Here is a 16,158-nt window from a genome sequence, read left to right on the forward strand (position 1 = left end):
CAGCTCTGTTGCTTATGAGGATACTGTAGGAGTGGATGATCTGTTCTAGCACCTTTGAGCATTTATGGAAAGTATGTAAGTTATTTATACACATGGAAATCTATTTTATGTTTAGAAGAATTGCATAAAATCATGTAGTTGCAAATAAAAAGTAGTTTGAGGCATGCCAATGTGTGCTTCTGTTCTGTGTACAAACAGAGAAGAGTGAAAGGGATATCTCACTGCAGTGTGTTTAATTAAATATTTAGCAAAGAAAAAGCAATGTAGCAATTTCTATTTTTCTTTAAAAAATTTATTTTTTATTAACCATAACTTTCCAAAGGCTATAGTAGCAAATGATTCATATAAAAAGTCTAAAATACGTTAGTAGCTAATTGAAAATATAAATATAGTGAAACATCTTTCAGTCATCAGAGTCACTATATATAGGATTTTCTTAGCCTAGAATTTGACCTGTACAAATGTTGATAAGACATCTGGCTTATATGCCTAGTGCCACTGCATAAAGCAGAAATGTTCTTGTAGATGCTCTAAACTCTGCCTTGTGCTTTTTTTCTTCAGCATGTTTAAGTCTTTATTAGTGGTCTTAAATAAAGTCAAATAGTACAGTACTTCAGATTCTTCAGTGGTCCTTCAAATTTATACCGCTGTAGTGTCATCAGTTTCGTAAGTGTACTTGAACTACAAAAACAAAAAGATTAAAAAAAATTGGATTAAAAAAAAAAATTGGATTTTTTCCCCAGAGGTATATTTTAAAAAACTAAGATCATTACACTTTCTCATTATCCACATCTTTAAATTTCTAGTCGTAAATTATTTAATCAGAAAAATCACCACTTGCTAATAAACACTGGATGTCCTTGGCTGTTCCAGATATTCCTGTTGCCTGGTGATAAATTCTGTTGAGTATAGACTACCAGAAAAGTGCACAAATCATAAAGATACATAGCTCTCAGGGTATGTGGGATTCAAAATGTCTGCAGTCTCAACAGAAAATTTAAACCTCAGAGACTTCTGGTTTCAGTGTTACTGTGCTCTTCAGTAGTGCTAGTTAACTGTGGAGATGTGTCCAACTTTGGCGACACCGGGGACTGTAGCCCACCAGGCTCCTCAGTCCATGGAATACTCCAGACAAGACTACTGGAATGGATTGACATTTCCTTCTCCAGGGTATCTTCCCAATCCAGGGGCTGAACCCAGGTCTCCTGCACTGCAGGCAGATTCTTTACTGACTGAAATGAAGTGAAAGTTGCTCAGTTGTGACTGACTCTTGCAACCCCATGGACTAAACAGTCCCTGGAATTCTCTAGGCTAGAATACTGGAGTGGGTAGCCTTTTCCCTTCTCCAGGGCATTTTCTAACCCAGGCAGTTTCTTTACCAGCTGAGCCACAAGGGAAGCCCAGGAATACTGGAGTGGGTAGCCTATCCCTTCTCCAACGGATCTTCCCAACCCAGGAATCGAACCAGGCAGGGTCTCCTGCATTGCAGGCGGATTGTTTACCAACTGAGCTATCCGGGAAGCCCCTTACTGACTGAGCTATGGCATTATTCTTAGTTTAGACTGGATTTCAGTGAAAAAGAAAAATCACTTTATCAAAACTATTGGCCACAAGAGGGCATCAGATGTTCTTTTTCCAACTTCCAAACGAAAGGTTGTAATTGTAAATAATCTCCCTTCTCCAAGGAAAAGTATTCGTGGTTATAGTTTAAATCACTGTTTTTCCTAGACATCTACGTACAGAAATTGCTACTTGTAATGGATAATGTTAAGTATGCCAAAGTTATTATATACATTGCCTTACTGGAATCATTTTTGTTAATTTAAAAAAGATATATATAGTTCCTTTAGGAAAATAAAAGTACCTAAAAGCACAAAGAGATGATCAAAATTACTATAATATTTCCATCTGAGTAAACTATTTTATCTAGCAAACTATTGTATCTAGTAGCTGAGTTACTATTTTAGTGGATGGAGATATTTAAAAGAGGGAGCTTTTACTTTATAAACTTCTGTTTTGTTGTTATGAAATATACTCGTTTTATGGTCTCACAATTTGAAAATGTGGAACATTTTCTTATATCATTTTTTCCTAAAACATGATCTTTAATATTTTCATGGTATTCATATTTATATACCTTAATTGATTTAACCAGTCTTTATCAGTAGCTATTAAGCTACCGATCTCTTTAGGAAATTTTTCTTAGCCACATTATTTAAATATATATCTCCTTTGTTGGAGATGGTTGAGGGGAGGGAGGTATTCCTTTGAAGTCCAGAAATAAATGAGCAAATTGGTTTCAGAGCTGCCAGTTTAATTTACATACAGAAAGTCTACACATGATAAATTTGGTAAGAATCAAGTTCAGTTCAGTTCAGTCGCTCAGTCGTGTCCGACTCTTTGCGACCCCATGAATCGCAGCACACCAGGCCTCCCTGTCCATCACCATCTCCCAGAGTTCACTCAGACTTAACTCACGTTCATCGAGTCGGAGTTAATAAGCTGTAAAATTTCAACAGAAAAATAGGACTGTTTCACTAAATTCAATGAAAAATTATTTTTGAATCTTATTGATCATTCATCAAACACATATAAAGACATGAAATAAAATTTACTGATTAAAAATAAAAGTATTTAAAATTTATAAACTTTGTCTAAAGTGACTGGAACATGACAAATGTAAACAAATTTTTTCACCTGAGTTAAAGTGAAATATGATTTTTTCATGTTTCCTAATATTGCTAATAGAGACCATATTTAAAATCAGATATTGATAGCTTGTAAGATCAAATTATTTTGTAAATAATTCTGAAAAGACCACTTGTGGATGCTCAATAGTCACTGTGAAATCTGGACAGAAAAAATTAAAATGCAAGCTCTTTGACAGGGATTTGGCATGCAGATTTACTGTAAAATTACCCTCCCTAACATGATTAGGATTACCAATCAAAAAGTTTAGGTGGGAAACCATTACAAATGATCTATCCAATAAACATTTTAAATATTTAAAATGTATCAATATACAGTCAGTCATCTAATATCAGGACTTCCCTGGTGGTCCAGTGGTTGAGAATCTGCCTTGCAATTCAGGGGAAGAGGATTTGATCCCTAGTTGGGGAACTAAGATGTCATATGCATGCCACAACTAAACTAGTGCACAATTAGAGAAGCCCACACAGCCAAAAAAATAGAACCAGGAGACCTGAATTTCATTTCTGTTTGCTTTGGTAAATCCAGACCTTTCTGAATCTTGATATTTTCATAAAATGATGTTTGTGCTTAGTTGCTAAATCATATCCAATTCCTTGTGACCCCATGGACTGTAGCCCGCCAGGCTCCTCTGTCCATGGAATTTTCCAGGCAAGAATACTGGAGCGAGTTGGCATTTCCTATTCAGGGGATCTGCCTGACCCAGAGATCAAACCTGAGTCTCCCGCATTGTCAGGTGGATTCTTTACCACTGAGCCACCAGGGAAGCCCTCATAAAATGATACTGAATTAGATAACATAGCCCAAGGATATCTTGGGGGTTGTTTGGCTTTTACCAAATTTAACTGCTATGTGAATTTTCTTCACTTAACTATATTACAAATCTTTTGCCCATAATGTGAAAATTAAAATGCTACAAAATCACACACCAAAAAATCAAACCTACAAAAAACATGTGTTCATCAAGTTCTGTTGGCTACTATCCAGTGTCTTGGATGTAACAGACTGTTATCTTTAAGTTGGCAAGGCAGAGATTACATTTCCTTTCATGTAATTATCTTGCTTTGTGTTTTCTTGTTTCTGTGAACATATTAATCATCTTCCCCCTTATCGGGAGGTCAAAAGGCTAGTGGAGACTGAATGATGGAGGGCTGATTGTCCAAAAGGTTTCAAATCATTGGCGCAGTAGTCCTCTGCATAGTGTCACTTTCCACGGTTTCACTTACTTGCAGTCAACCATGGTCCAAACATTTTTCCATTTAATATTACTGTTATGAATAAACAATTCATAAGTTTTAAACTGCACACTGTTCGGGCAGTGTGACGAAATATTGCACCACGCTGTTCGTCCTGCCTGGGACATGAAGCATCCTTTTGTCCTGTGTACCCCACCTGCTAGTCACTTAGCAACCCTCTCAGTCATCAGATGAACATTCGTGTCCCGGTAACCCTTTGTTATTTAATGATAGCTCTAGCAAGTGTAGCGATGCTGGTAATTGTAATATGCCCAAGAAAAGTCATAAAGTGCTTCCTTTAAGTGAAAATGTAAAACTTTACTTAATAAGAAAAAACTGCTGAGGTTGCTAACATCTACAGGAAGAATAAATGTTTCATCCGTAAATTGTGAAAAGGAAAAAAAAAAAAAATCTGTGGTGGTTTTGCTGTCACACTTCAAACTGCCAAGTTATAGCCACGGAGAGGGGCAGGTATTTAATTAAATGGAAAAGGCTTTAAATTTGTACAATAAGATTTTTGAGAGGGATTACATTCACATAAATTTTATTATAGCATATTGTTATAATTGTTCTGTATTATTAGTTATTTGTCTTACTGTGCCTATTTGTAAATGAAACAGTAACAGGTATGTATGTGTAGGAAAAACACAGTAAACACAGGGTTCAGTATTATCTGCAGATCCAGGTGTCCAAGGGGGGTCTTGGACTGTATGCCCCAGGGGTAAGGGGGAACTACTGGATCTTCACCATCAGAGTCTCCTCTCAGAATTGCAAGGTCACTCTACTGTTCTCCAGAAATGTTCTCACTGTTGACAGTTCTGGGACACCATGAGGAAAAATGTCCTACTTAGCAACATAAAAAGAACACAGTGCCAGTAGCCAACGTGACAGTTGACCTAACACACGACCAACACATCTTCTTTTTCAAGTGCAAGATAACTCATTTTCACCATTAGTAGTTTGTGCTGATTCCATAAAACTGCTCTGGGCAAAAACTCCAGAAACTTGAAGAAACCAAGGATAAATGATGAAGAAGTACACAATGATGGGTACACTTGTGGCAATGAATTGATATGAACATAGAACTGCTTCGATTATTATTAACAAAGTTTGAGTGCATGTGCTTAATTGCTCAGTGGTATCCAACTCTGTGATACCATGGTCTGTACCCCGCTAGGTTCCTCCTTCCCTTGGATTTTCCAGGCAAGAATACTGGAGTGCGTTGCCATTTCCTACTCCATCAAGTTTAACTGAATCTACTATGCATTGATCATTTAGATATAAACATGATCTGTCTTTGAGAAGTGTTGACATCTGCTTACAGAGAGGAGACAGGTGAAGAAGGGGGACCCTCAGTTTCCTCAGAAGGTACAATCTCAAGAAGGAAAAAATTAGGGGAGCTTAGGAAGGAAGATTAGAAGGCAATGGCACCCCACTCCAGTACTCTTGCCTGGAAGGTCATGTGGACGGAGGAGCCTGGTAGGCTGCAGTCCTTGGGGCTGCTAAGAGTCGGACACGACTGAGCAGCTTTACTTTCCCTTTTCACTTTCATGCATTGGAGAAGGAAATGGCAACCCACTCCAGTGTTCTTGCCTGGAGAATCCCAGGGACGGCGGAGCATGGTGGGCTGCCGTCTATGGGGTCGCACAGAGTCAGACACGACTGAAGTGACTTAGCAGTAGCAGGAAGGAAGATTGGGATTACAAGGTCAGAAAAAGGTAAGACCACATGCAGAATGGAAGAAGAAGCGTAACCTGGTAAGAGGGGAAAAAAGTGCATTTCATATCACAAAGGGCTATTTTTTATAATATTTAAGAACTCCGGCTCAGACGGTAAAGAAACTGCCTGCAATGTGGGAGACTTGGGTTCCATCCCTGGGTTGGGAAGATCCCCTGGAGAAGGGAATGGCAACCCACTCCAGTATTCTTGCCTGGAGAATCCCATGGACAGAAGATCCTGGTGGGCTACAATCCATGGGGTCACAAAGAGTCACATGACTGAGTGACTAACACACACAATACACACACCAAATAAGCAGAATTGTGATATAAAAGAAACATGGGCAAAGCATATGAACATAGTTCTCAAAACCACAAATGGTTTTGAAACAGGAAAAGACGCTCAATTAACTACACAGAAATAGAATTTTAAGCCATGACAAAATTTTCTTCTGAGAGATCAGGAAAGATAAAAAATGTTGGCTAAGAGTATTGTTGAGGAACTGGAAGGAGATAAGTAAAGCACTCTTATCCGTTGCAAGCATAAGCTGCTATACTAATTAAAGAACATACTATAATAACAGCTTATCAGAAGAGACTTTACTCATACCTCTCCTAGAAGTTTAAAGATATATTTGCACATAAGAAAACTGATATATAGACAAATACTACTTATAATTTTACTCACTGTATCAAAAAAAATGGGATCAACTTAAGTGGCCAATTGGAGACTGGTTAAGTAAGTTACAGTGTAGCACTCTGAAGTAATATTATAGAGTTTTGAAAATAAGATTATTTTAGATAGACATATAAATGATAGATAATAGATAAATAGACGTAGGATGGTCTGAGAGGATTTGTTAAATTAGTAAGTGTGCATAAAACATTATTTTAAAAACACATTGGGGCTTCCTTGGTGACTCAGTGGTAAAGATCAGCCTGCAGTGCAGGAGACCTGGGTTTGATCCCTGGGTCAGAAAGATCCCCTGGAGGAGGAAATGGCAACACACTCCAGTATTCTTGCCTGGAGAATTTCAGGGACAGAGGAGCCTGGCAGGCTTCAGTCCATGGGGTCGGAAAGAGTCGGACACAGCTGAGCGACTGAACACACAATATACATGTACATATATGCAAGCATAAGCATAGAGTAAATGCTGCAGTGGAGAGCTAGCTGTGACGAGTGTGGACTTTAAGTCAGATGTTGTCCAGGAAAACTTTTGAGCAAGGGAATGCACTGAAGTGTTTTAAGATTAACCTTGAGTCATCTACTCACTTCAAATATCGGATAGATTATTTCTATCTAAAGCAGTCAAAATTCACTGGAAGGACTTATGCTGAAAGCTCCAATATTTTGGCCACCTGATGCAAAGAGCCAACTCATTAGAAAAGACTCTGATGCTGGGAAAGATTGAGGGCAAGAGCAGGGGGAAGACAGAGGATGAGATGGTTGGATGGTATCACTGACTTGATGGACATGAGTTTGAGCTGACTCCAGGAGTTGGTGAAGGGCAGGGAAGCCTGGTCTGCTGCAGTCCACGGGGTTGCAAAGAGTCGGACACAACTTAGTGACTGAGCAACAATCACGTCTTCATGTCTTCCTGAGGTTAGATGCTTCCAGTTCTCTCTGAGCAAGTAGTAAATGAATGGAAAAGGATATTTCTTTTTATAAAAGCAACAGAGCTGAAACAAATCATACAAGCACGCTTTCACTGAATACTTAATTTTAGTCAGCTCTAGTACCAGATGCTAAACAGGCTAGGCATAACACATCATGGCCGAAACCACATCTGCGCCCTCAGATCTGAGGTCCCTTTTCTGTGTGTGTTAGCCTCCTCCCTCTTCCATTCTTCAACCAAAACTTTCTAATTTCATCTTTTTCCTCAGTCCTCTTACCACCTAGCCACCCACCCCCAACCCTCCCAGAGTATGACCTCACCTTTACTTCCTGGAGAAAAGTGAGACTATCTAATTATATTCCATCCACAGTCATAATCCTATTAAACCTGCTCCCAACCTCACTGACTTTTCCCCTCAATCTCAGAAGACGTTCTCTTTGATTTCGTCAACTCAATCCTACCCACATTCCGTTTTGACCCCTTCCTCTTTCCAGACTCCTTTTCCGCAGCCTCACAAAGTAACTAACCTTTATCCCACTCTAGTTACTGTTTCCTCTGCCTTCCTGCTTCCCTTCATGGCCAAGAATATTGAAAGGATAGTCTAATATAGCTTTCAAATTGCATCTTATGAATCAGACATCTCAAGAGCTGGTGGGGATATCATGGGAAGACAAACAAGAACTGTTTGGACTTGGTAGGATTTAATCTGAGTGGGGTGTGTTTTGAATGTTAACTATGTTTCTAGATCCTCCTCAGCTCTCATCCATGCTTCAACCCACAGAACTAAGGGTTGGGACAACCATTCCATCAGAACTGGTCCATCATTATGAATGACTTCATTCCCAGAATGGTTTCTGTTTCAGCCTGTTGTGCTCCAGAGGGCTGACTCGGGTCCTCTTCTCATCCCACACAACTCTCTCCTGAGTGATTTCACCCCATCTCCCTTTTTTTTTTTTCTTTCAGATTTAATGTATATATATATATATGCCTTTGGCTTAAAAAGGCCAGAACTTCACTTTTTCCCCTTACCAGGTTCCTCAAATTGTGCTTTGCATTCACAAAAAGCAGCTTGTGAAATAATCTAGTTTAGTTGTATAAGAAACAACTAAACAGTACTTTCACTTAAATCCCACAACTTAACTTGCCCTAACAACCCACTGTTTTAATACTTGTGCTCTGAAATACCTCAAAGAATGGGGGAGACTCTAGGAATGCAAATCAAATTACATATAACCAAAAAATCAGAAGCAACTTCTAGGTCCAAAAGTGGGGAAAAAAATGAATTATACAGGATCATCTTAAGCATCATGCAGCTATTAAAATGGATATATATATATATAAATACTTTTAACAACAGGTAAGATATACAAATATGATACAATATCAAGTAGGAGAAAGAAATCAAATAGAGGACGTTCACTTTAAAAATAATAGGGATATTAAATATACTAGAAGAGAAATAGAACAGAAAGGTCTTTGGTAGTGACGTCATTTAGGTGAAATTATTTTTCACCTCATTTACTGTTGTTACAATGCTATCTTAATAAGGAAAGAGTTTTTCAAAATATTCCACCATTCAAGTCAGATGAAATCAAATTTAGAAGGTGTAATGAGTTAAACCTGTTTTGGAACTGACGCTTCTTCACTACTTTCCATACTGGTAAATATTCCTACGTAACACATGGGACAATGCCATGTGTTATATTAGTACTGGTGCATGTTCTAGACTTGTAGGAATAACCTAAAAATAAAGGAAATTTAATTATATGTAAATATATTGGTGTTGCTTTTCACTGAACAGTGTCAGAAAAAGTGAACACAGACATTTCCTTTCTTTATGCCAAGTACTACATCACCATGACTTCATACATGTCAAAGGCAGGGTAATGGCAGATCTTGCTGTCCAAACTGAGACATTTTCTTGAGCAAAACATCTTTTGCTGTATGTATTTACAGTGAGATAACAGGCAAAGAGAACTGTCTTGGGGAAAGGGATACAGTCACCCAATCCCATAAGATGTGAGGCCAATACTGCTATTACACACAGTAATCATCATGACAGCAACCAATGCTTACAGAGCACCGATGTGCTAGCCTAAGTGCCTCAGATGCACTAATCATTCTCAGAAAAATTCCACAGAGTTGCTCCTATGATTCTCATTGTAGTGTTAAGGAAAAGGAGAATACAGGTAAAATGTTTTGTCTACGGTTACCCACATAGAACCAGGCAAGTTGTCTTCCAAACTCATTTTATAGTGCTACCCTGTCTGAAGGCCCCACCCCACCCCACACCTACACTGACTGCTTGTAATACCAAAATAAAATGTGTTCAATAAATGGATCCCTGCTGGGTACTTTTCTCTCCAACTAAAGCAGCAATCCCCTAAAAAATAAAAATCCAAAATTGAGGAACAGAAACTCTTCAAAATATCAGAAAAACCTTCTCAACAGGAACAGAAAGTTGGTTTGAAACAGCTCTTCCAAAGTTTCCAGGAATACTAGCTCTCCACTGGCTGACAGCATTGGACTCCCACAATATCAAACCTTTCACACACATACACTTTCCCCCCCTTCATTTTCTTACTGGTTCCGTAAGTGAAGCGCCTGGTTTGGTCACTCATCGTCCCCTACATCACTTCCTGAGTAACCTCCAAAGTTTTCACATGCATGACTTCCATTTTCAGCCCACCCCTCACACTCTAGATCCACATATCCATGTATCCATCCAACACTTCATTAATACACATAACAAACTTCTCAAACTTTCAACATGTTCAAAACTGAACTCCTTAGCTTAACTTTCAAACACGCAAAGAGTCAGGGCTCCAATCCCCACCTTTATTATTCCTCCGTCATGCTCTATTCTTGTCTTCATGCTTGTGACTGCCACAATTATATCTCTGGCCCTGAGTTTTCTATTTAGATCCAGGTTCAGGATTCACCTGCCTACTATCATCCTGCATAGATTCCAATGATTTCTAATAGAAACAGGATTCAATGTTTTCATTTCCCACTCAATATCCCCTCATACCCCTATGGCCAATCCATTTACTATTAGTTTTTTAAAGTAAGTATTAAAAATACAGACATGTATCTCTGTAAGTATAAAGTATTTCTAGAAGGATAAATAAGAAACTGATCATACTTCTCAATACATGCTCTTATACCTTGTAAATTTTATACGCCATTAATGAACTACTTATTTAAAAAATTAACAAAAAAATTGTTATGTTTCTTGAAGGAAACTGAGGACAGAAACTGAAAAACGTGAATGAGGTGATTTACATTTCACTCTCTCTCATGTGCACTATCTATCTGAAACATTAAAAAAAAAAAGCTGTTCACGTCACAAAAAACTGTATTAGCAACTTGAAACACAGAACTTTAAAAATCGATTTCCCTGGAAAAATAGTTTCACCTTGTCAGAAAGATTCATAAGAAGAGAATCCATAATCATTTTATCAATGACTCTTTCACCTGACAAGCAGATGTGAGGTTAAGAGTGTATTATGGTCATTCCATCTTTGAAATCAAGATAGTATACTCCTGGGTTAAGAACTGGGGACACTGACAACTATGAAAAAACTATCTTGGCATAGTTACTTAGGTGCTGATATTTCTTTTACCATACCACTAACAACTAAGAAAAAAAGGGAAACTTTCTGGGAATGTATTCTGTCCAACTTTCACTATTTCATTAGTTCAGCTTCACGATTTCCAATCATCATTGCTGTTATGGATAGAACTGTGTGCCCCTAAATTCCCATGCTGCAGTTCTAATCTCCAGTACCTGAGAATGTTACCTTATTTGAAAATAGGGTTGTTGAAGATACGATTAGTTCAAATAAGGTCATTAGGGTTGGGTCTTCATCCAATAGGAGTGGTGTCCTTATAAAAAGGGAAAACTAGGACACAGTGATAGACACACAGAGGGACAGTGACCTGAAGTGACCCAGAGAGAAGACAGCCATCTACAAGCCATGGAGAGAGGACTTCCCTCACAACAATCAGAAGGAACCAACCTCCTCCAGCAAGAAAGCTATTAGAACTAAGAAATAAACTCACCAAAGTTTTAGGATGCAAGATTATACAGAATTGTGTTGTTTTTCTATACTCTAACAATGAATTATCACAAAGAGAATTTAAGAAAAAGAATCCCATTTACAACTGTATCAAAAAGAATAAATTACCTGGAAATAAACTTAACCAAGGTGATGAAAGACCTACACTCTGAAACTATAAGACAATGATGAAAGAAACTGAAAACACAACTAAATGAAAAGAAATTCCATGTTCATGGACTGGAAAAATATTGTTAAAATGTCCATATTACCCAAGGCAATCTATCAATGCAATGCAATTCCTATCAAAATACCCATGACATTTAAAAACATTTTTATATTTTTCAATTGAAAGATAATTTCACACATGACATTTTTTACAGAACTAGAACAAAAATCCTATGACTTATTTGGAACCACAAAAGATCTCCAATAGCCAAAGCAACCTTGAGAGTAAAGAACAAAGCTGAAGAAATCATGCATGCTCACTGACTTCAGACTATACTACAAAGCTATGATAATCAAAACAATACGGTACTGGCACAAAAACAGATAAATGGAACAGGACAGAATGCCCAGAATAAGCCCACACACCTATGGCCAATTAATCTATGACAAAGGCAGCAAGAACACACAATGGAGAAAAGACAGTCTCTTCAATAAGTGGACTTCCAGTAAGCGGGAAAACTGGACTGCTACATGTAAAAGAATGAAATTAGAACATATTCTCATACCATACAGAAACTAAACTAAAAATGAATTAGAGACCTAAATATAGACCAGAAACCATTTAACTCCTAAAAGAAAGCACAGGGAGAATACTCTTGGAAACAAATTGTAATATTTTGTTGGGTCTGTCTCCTAACACAAAGGAAACAAAAGCAGAAACAAACAAATGGGACCTAATTAAATTGAAAAGCTCTTGCACAGCAAAGGAAACTGTCGACAAAACAAAAAGACATCTTACTGAAAGAGAGAAATGTGCAAACAATAAGATGGGTAAAGGTTTAATATCCAAAATATATAAAATGTTCATGCAACTCAATATCAAAAACAAACAAACTGATTAAAAAATGGGCAGGCAATGGGAATTTGGTGCATGACTAAGGGAACCCAAACAGGGGCTAACAACCTAGAGGGGAGGGGTGGGGAGGGAGATGGGAAGGAGGTTCAAGAGGGAGGGGACATACATATACTTATGGTTGATTCATGTTGATGTTTGGCAGAAGCCAACAAAAATTCTGTAAAATAATTATTTTTCAATTAAAAATAATTTTTTTAAAAAGGGGCAGAAAACCTGAAGAGATACTTTTTCAAAAACATATGAATGGCCAAAAGGTACACATGATATGATGATCATCACTAATGATCAAAAATGCAAATCAAAACCACATTACCTCACACCTGTCAGAATGGCTATCACTGAAAAGTCTTACAAATCAATGTTGGTGAGGATGTGGAGAAGACGGAACCCTTGTATACTGTTGATGGGAATGTAAATTGATACAGCTACTAATGAAAATATTTAGCTACCATGGAAAAGGCTGTATATTGTCACCTTGCTTATTTAACTTATATGCAGAGTACATCATATGAAATGCCAGGCTTGATGAAGCACAAGCTGGAATTAAGACTACTGGGAGAAATATCAATAATCTCAGATATGCAATATGGCAGAAAGCAAAGAGGAACTAAAGAGCCTCTTGATGAAAGTGAAAGAGGAGTGAAACAGCTAGCTGAAAACTCAACATTCAAAAAATGAAGATCATGGCATCCGGTCCCATCATTTCATGGCAAATAGATGGGGAAACAATGGAAACACTGACAGACTTTATTTTCCTGGGCTACAAAATCATTGCAGATGGTGACTGCAGCCAAGAAATTAAAAACGCTTGCTCCTTGGAAGAAAAAGCTGTGGCAAACCTAGACAGCATATTAAAAAGTAAAGACCTTACTTTGCCAACAAAGGTCCGTATAGGCAAAGCTATGGTTTTTCCAGTAGTCGTGTATGGAAGTGAGAGACGGACTATAAAGAAAGCTGAGCTCTGAAGAATTGATGCTTTTGAATTGTGGTGTTGGAGAAGACTCTTGACAGTCCCTTGCACTGCAAGGAGATCAGGCAATTCTAAAGGAAATCAACCTTGAATATTCATTGCAAGGACTGATGCTGAAGCTGCAGCTCCAATACTTTGGCCACCTGATGCAAAGAATCAACCCATTGCAAAAGACCCTGATGCTGGGAAACTGAACGCAGGAGAAGGGGACGAAAGAGGATGAGATGATTGGATGGCATCACCGACTTGATGGACATGAGTTTAAGCAAGCTCTGGGACTTTGTGATGGACAGGGAAGCCTGGCATGCTGCAGTCCACGGGGTTGCAAAGAATCATACACGACAGAGTGACTGAACTGACTGACTATGAAAAATAGTATGGAAGTTCTTCAAAAACTAAAAATAGAATTGCCGTGTGATCCAACAATTCCATCCCTGAGTATACAGTCAAACAAAATGAAAACACAAATTTGAAACAATAAGTGTACTCTAATGTTCATAACAGCACTATTACAATAGCCAAGACATGGAAGCAACCCAAGTGCCCATCAACAGATGATTGATTAAGATGTGGAGAAGGAAATGGCAACCTGCTCCAGTATTCTTGTCTGGGAAATCCCACGGAGAGAGGAGCCTGGTGGGCTACAGTCTATGCGGTCGCAAAGAGTGGGACATAACTAAACCACCACCATATATATCTATATCCATATATATAAAATTTCATAATTTATATATATATATATAATCTCACATATATATATATATATATATATATATATATATATATAATGGAATACTGCTCATCCATTAACAAGAATGAAATTCTGCCATTTGCAGCAATGTGGGTGGACCTGGAGAATATTATACTTGGTGAATTAAGTCAGAGAAAGATCAGTACTGTATGATATCACTTGCACATGGAATAAAAAACTAATACAAGTGAATATATATGCAAAACAAAAAGACTCATAAATATACAACTTGTGGTTATCAGCAGAGAGGGGGAGGAGAGGAGTATGGGATTGAGAGATACCAACTATTATGTATAAAATAAGCTTACAAGTATTTATCATCCAGCACATGTATATACAGCCATTGTTTTATAATAACTTTGAATGGAGTATAATCTATTAAAAAAAAATTGAAGCACAGTGCTGTACGCCTGAAATCAATATTGTAAATCCACTAACTAGACTTCAAATTTTTTTGGCAAAGGAACCAATCCTACCATAACCTTGCTCTCAGATCTTTAGCCTCCAGAACTGTGAGACAGTAACTTTCTGTTTTTTAAGTCACCCAATTCGTGGTACTTTGTTATGGCAGCCCCAGAAAACTAATACAACTATACACAGAATTAATCATAAATGACCAGGTCTGTTCGGGAGACTAATCTTTTTCAGAGACTTGAAAACAACTGACCTAATGTCATCTAAAACAATTTTTTTCATTAAAAATTAAATCTTCTAAGATATGCTGCTTTATTTACCTAAGTAGGTTTCCCTAAATTCTGAAATATTATTTTGATATTCAAATTAGGCCAAGATATACAAGTTTGGTCGCACTGAAGGTGGACTCAAAAGTTCGTGAAGCTCAAGAAAAAACATTCTACAAGTGACGGAGCATGGACACCAGTCATTTGCACAGAGTTTTCCAAACAATTCAGAAGTTCCCAAGTTTGGGTGATTATTGAAAATAACCTGGGAGAGACATAGACCCACTGACCTTACCTGAATCTACTCGGAATCTCTGAGGAGGGCTTTACAAATGTATTTCTCCAATGCTTCTCCACTGCTCTGGGCTTGTATAATAACTAGGTTGTTTCTGTGTTGGCTCTTATTGAGTCAGTTCACCTAGTCTTTATTTGCACAAGTTATCTTTTTAAGCCCTATGCACAATTTTCCATCACCGCATGTACTCACTCACCCTTTTTCTCTTGATATTGTCTTCTTGGAAGAAATCAGGCCAATCGTCTTACGAAACACATGACACACACCCGTAACGTCCCTTCCAAAAATTTATTCAGCATTTACTATGCAATATGCAAATTAGAGTTAAGAACTGGGGATAAAGGTCAAACTCATCAAGAAGATACACTGAGCATGCTGAATGCAAAAGGTTCTGTGCCATAAAGACCCATACTGGCAATGTTGAGGGTCCTACACCCCAAGAGGCATACTGATCGAGAACTTAGTCCTTGGTTAACTGGACTAAAATTTATTTCTCAGTGCTTCATTAACTCTGGAAATTCTACTTTCTCTGCAGTTATCTTAGGATGACTTTTTTCCCCTCTAAATAGTTTAAAAATTTAGAAAAATCATGTAAGTAGAAAAACAACAAATCCCATATGATTTATACATCAGAAATACCAGCAAGAAAAACAGCTGAATTTCTAGCACTGGCTTCCTGATCTTTTTTGGCTGCCTTTGCTGCATTTAGAAATTACATTTGTTTACACCTTAGAGTTGAACCATTTTTATTTAACAATATATTATTTCATGCTCAAATTTGAGACAAAAATTCTGTCTCAATTCCAACAGTTTTGCCATTTGGCACTTAATTATCCAGAAGTATGATCTGGCCTTCAGACATGCATATTTAAAATATGATCTAAATGAAAAGCATTAAATTATACTTAGTAGTTTCACTAAGCCTATATTATTGTAATCTTGCTGTTCTGAAAATCTGTGCCTCACTATCAGCATCCCAGCCAACAGGGACAAATGCAAAGAATTTTCATCATTATATCAATTTTATTTCTTTAAAATC

At 37.6% G+C, this 16,158-nt stretch overlaps 1 protein-coding gene across 3 annotated transcripts in view; it reads right to left on the reverse strand.

Annotated features, from left to right (window-relative positions):
* CXADR (coxsackie virus and adenovirus receptor) overlaps positions 183-16,158 on the reverse strand; it is a 66,261-nt gene continuing 50,285 nt past the window's right edge. Inside the window, exon 7 of one of the 3 annotated variants that reach the window (XM_018052077.1) lies at positions 183-681. In XM_018052077.1, the coding sequence (XP_017907566.1) occupies positions 597-681 (85 nt within the window). In that variant the 3' untranslated portion in view covers positions 183-596. Of the gene's footprint in view, positions 682-7,169; positions 7,287-16,158 lie in introns of those variants that run through there. The other 2 variants (XM_018051967.1, XM_018052031.1) reach the window with 2 other exon arrangements.

Source organism: Capra hircus, chromosome 1 (assembly GCF_001704415.2).
Source record: "Capra hircus breed San Clemente chromosome 1, ASM170441v1, whole genome shotgun sequence".
NCBI lineage: Eukaryota > Metazoa > Chordata > Mammalia > Artiodactyla > Bovidae > Capra > Capra hircus.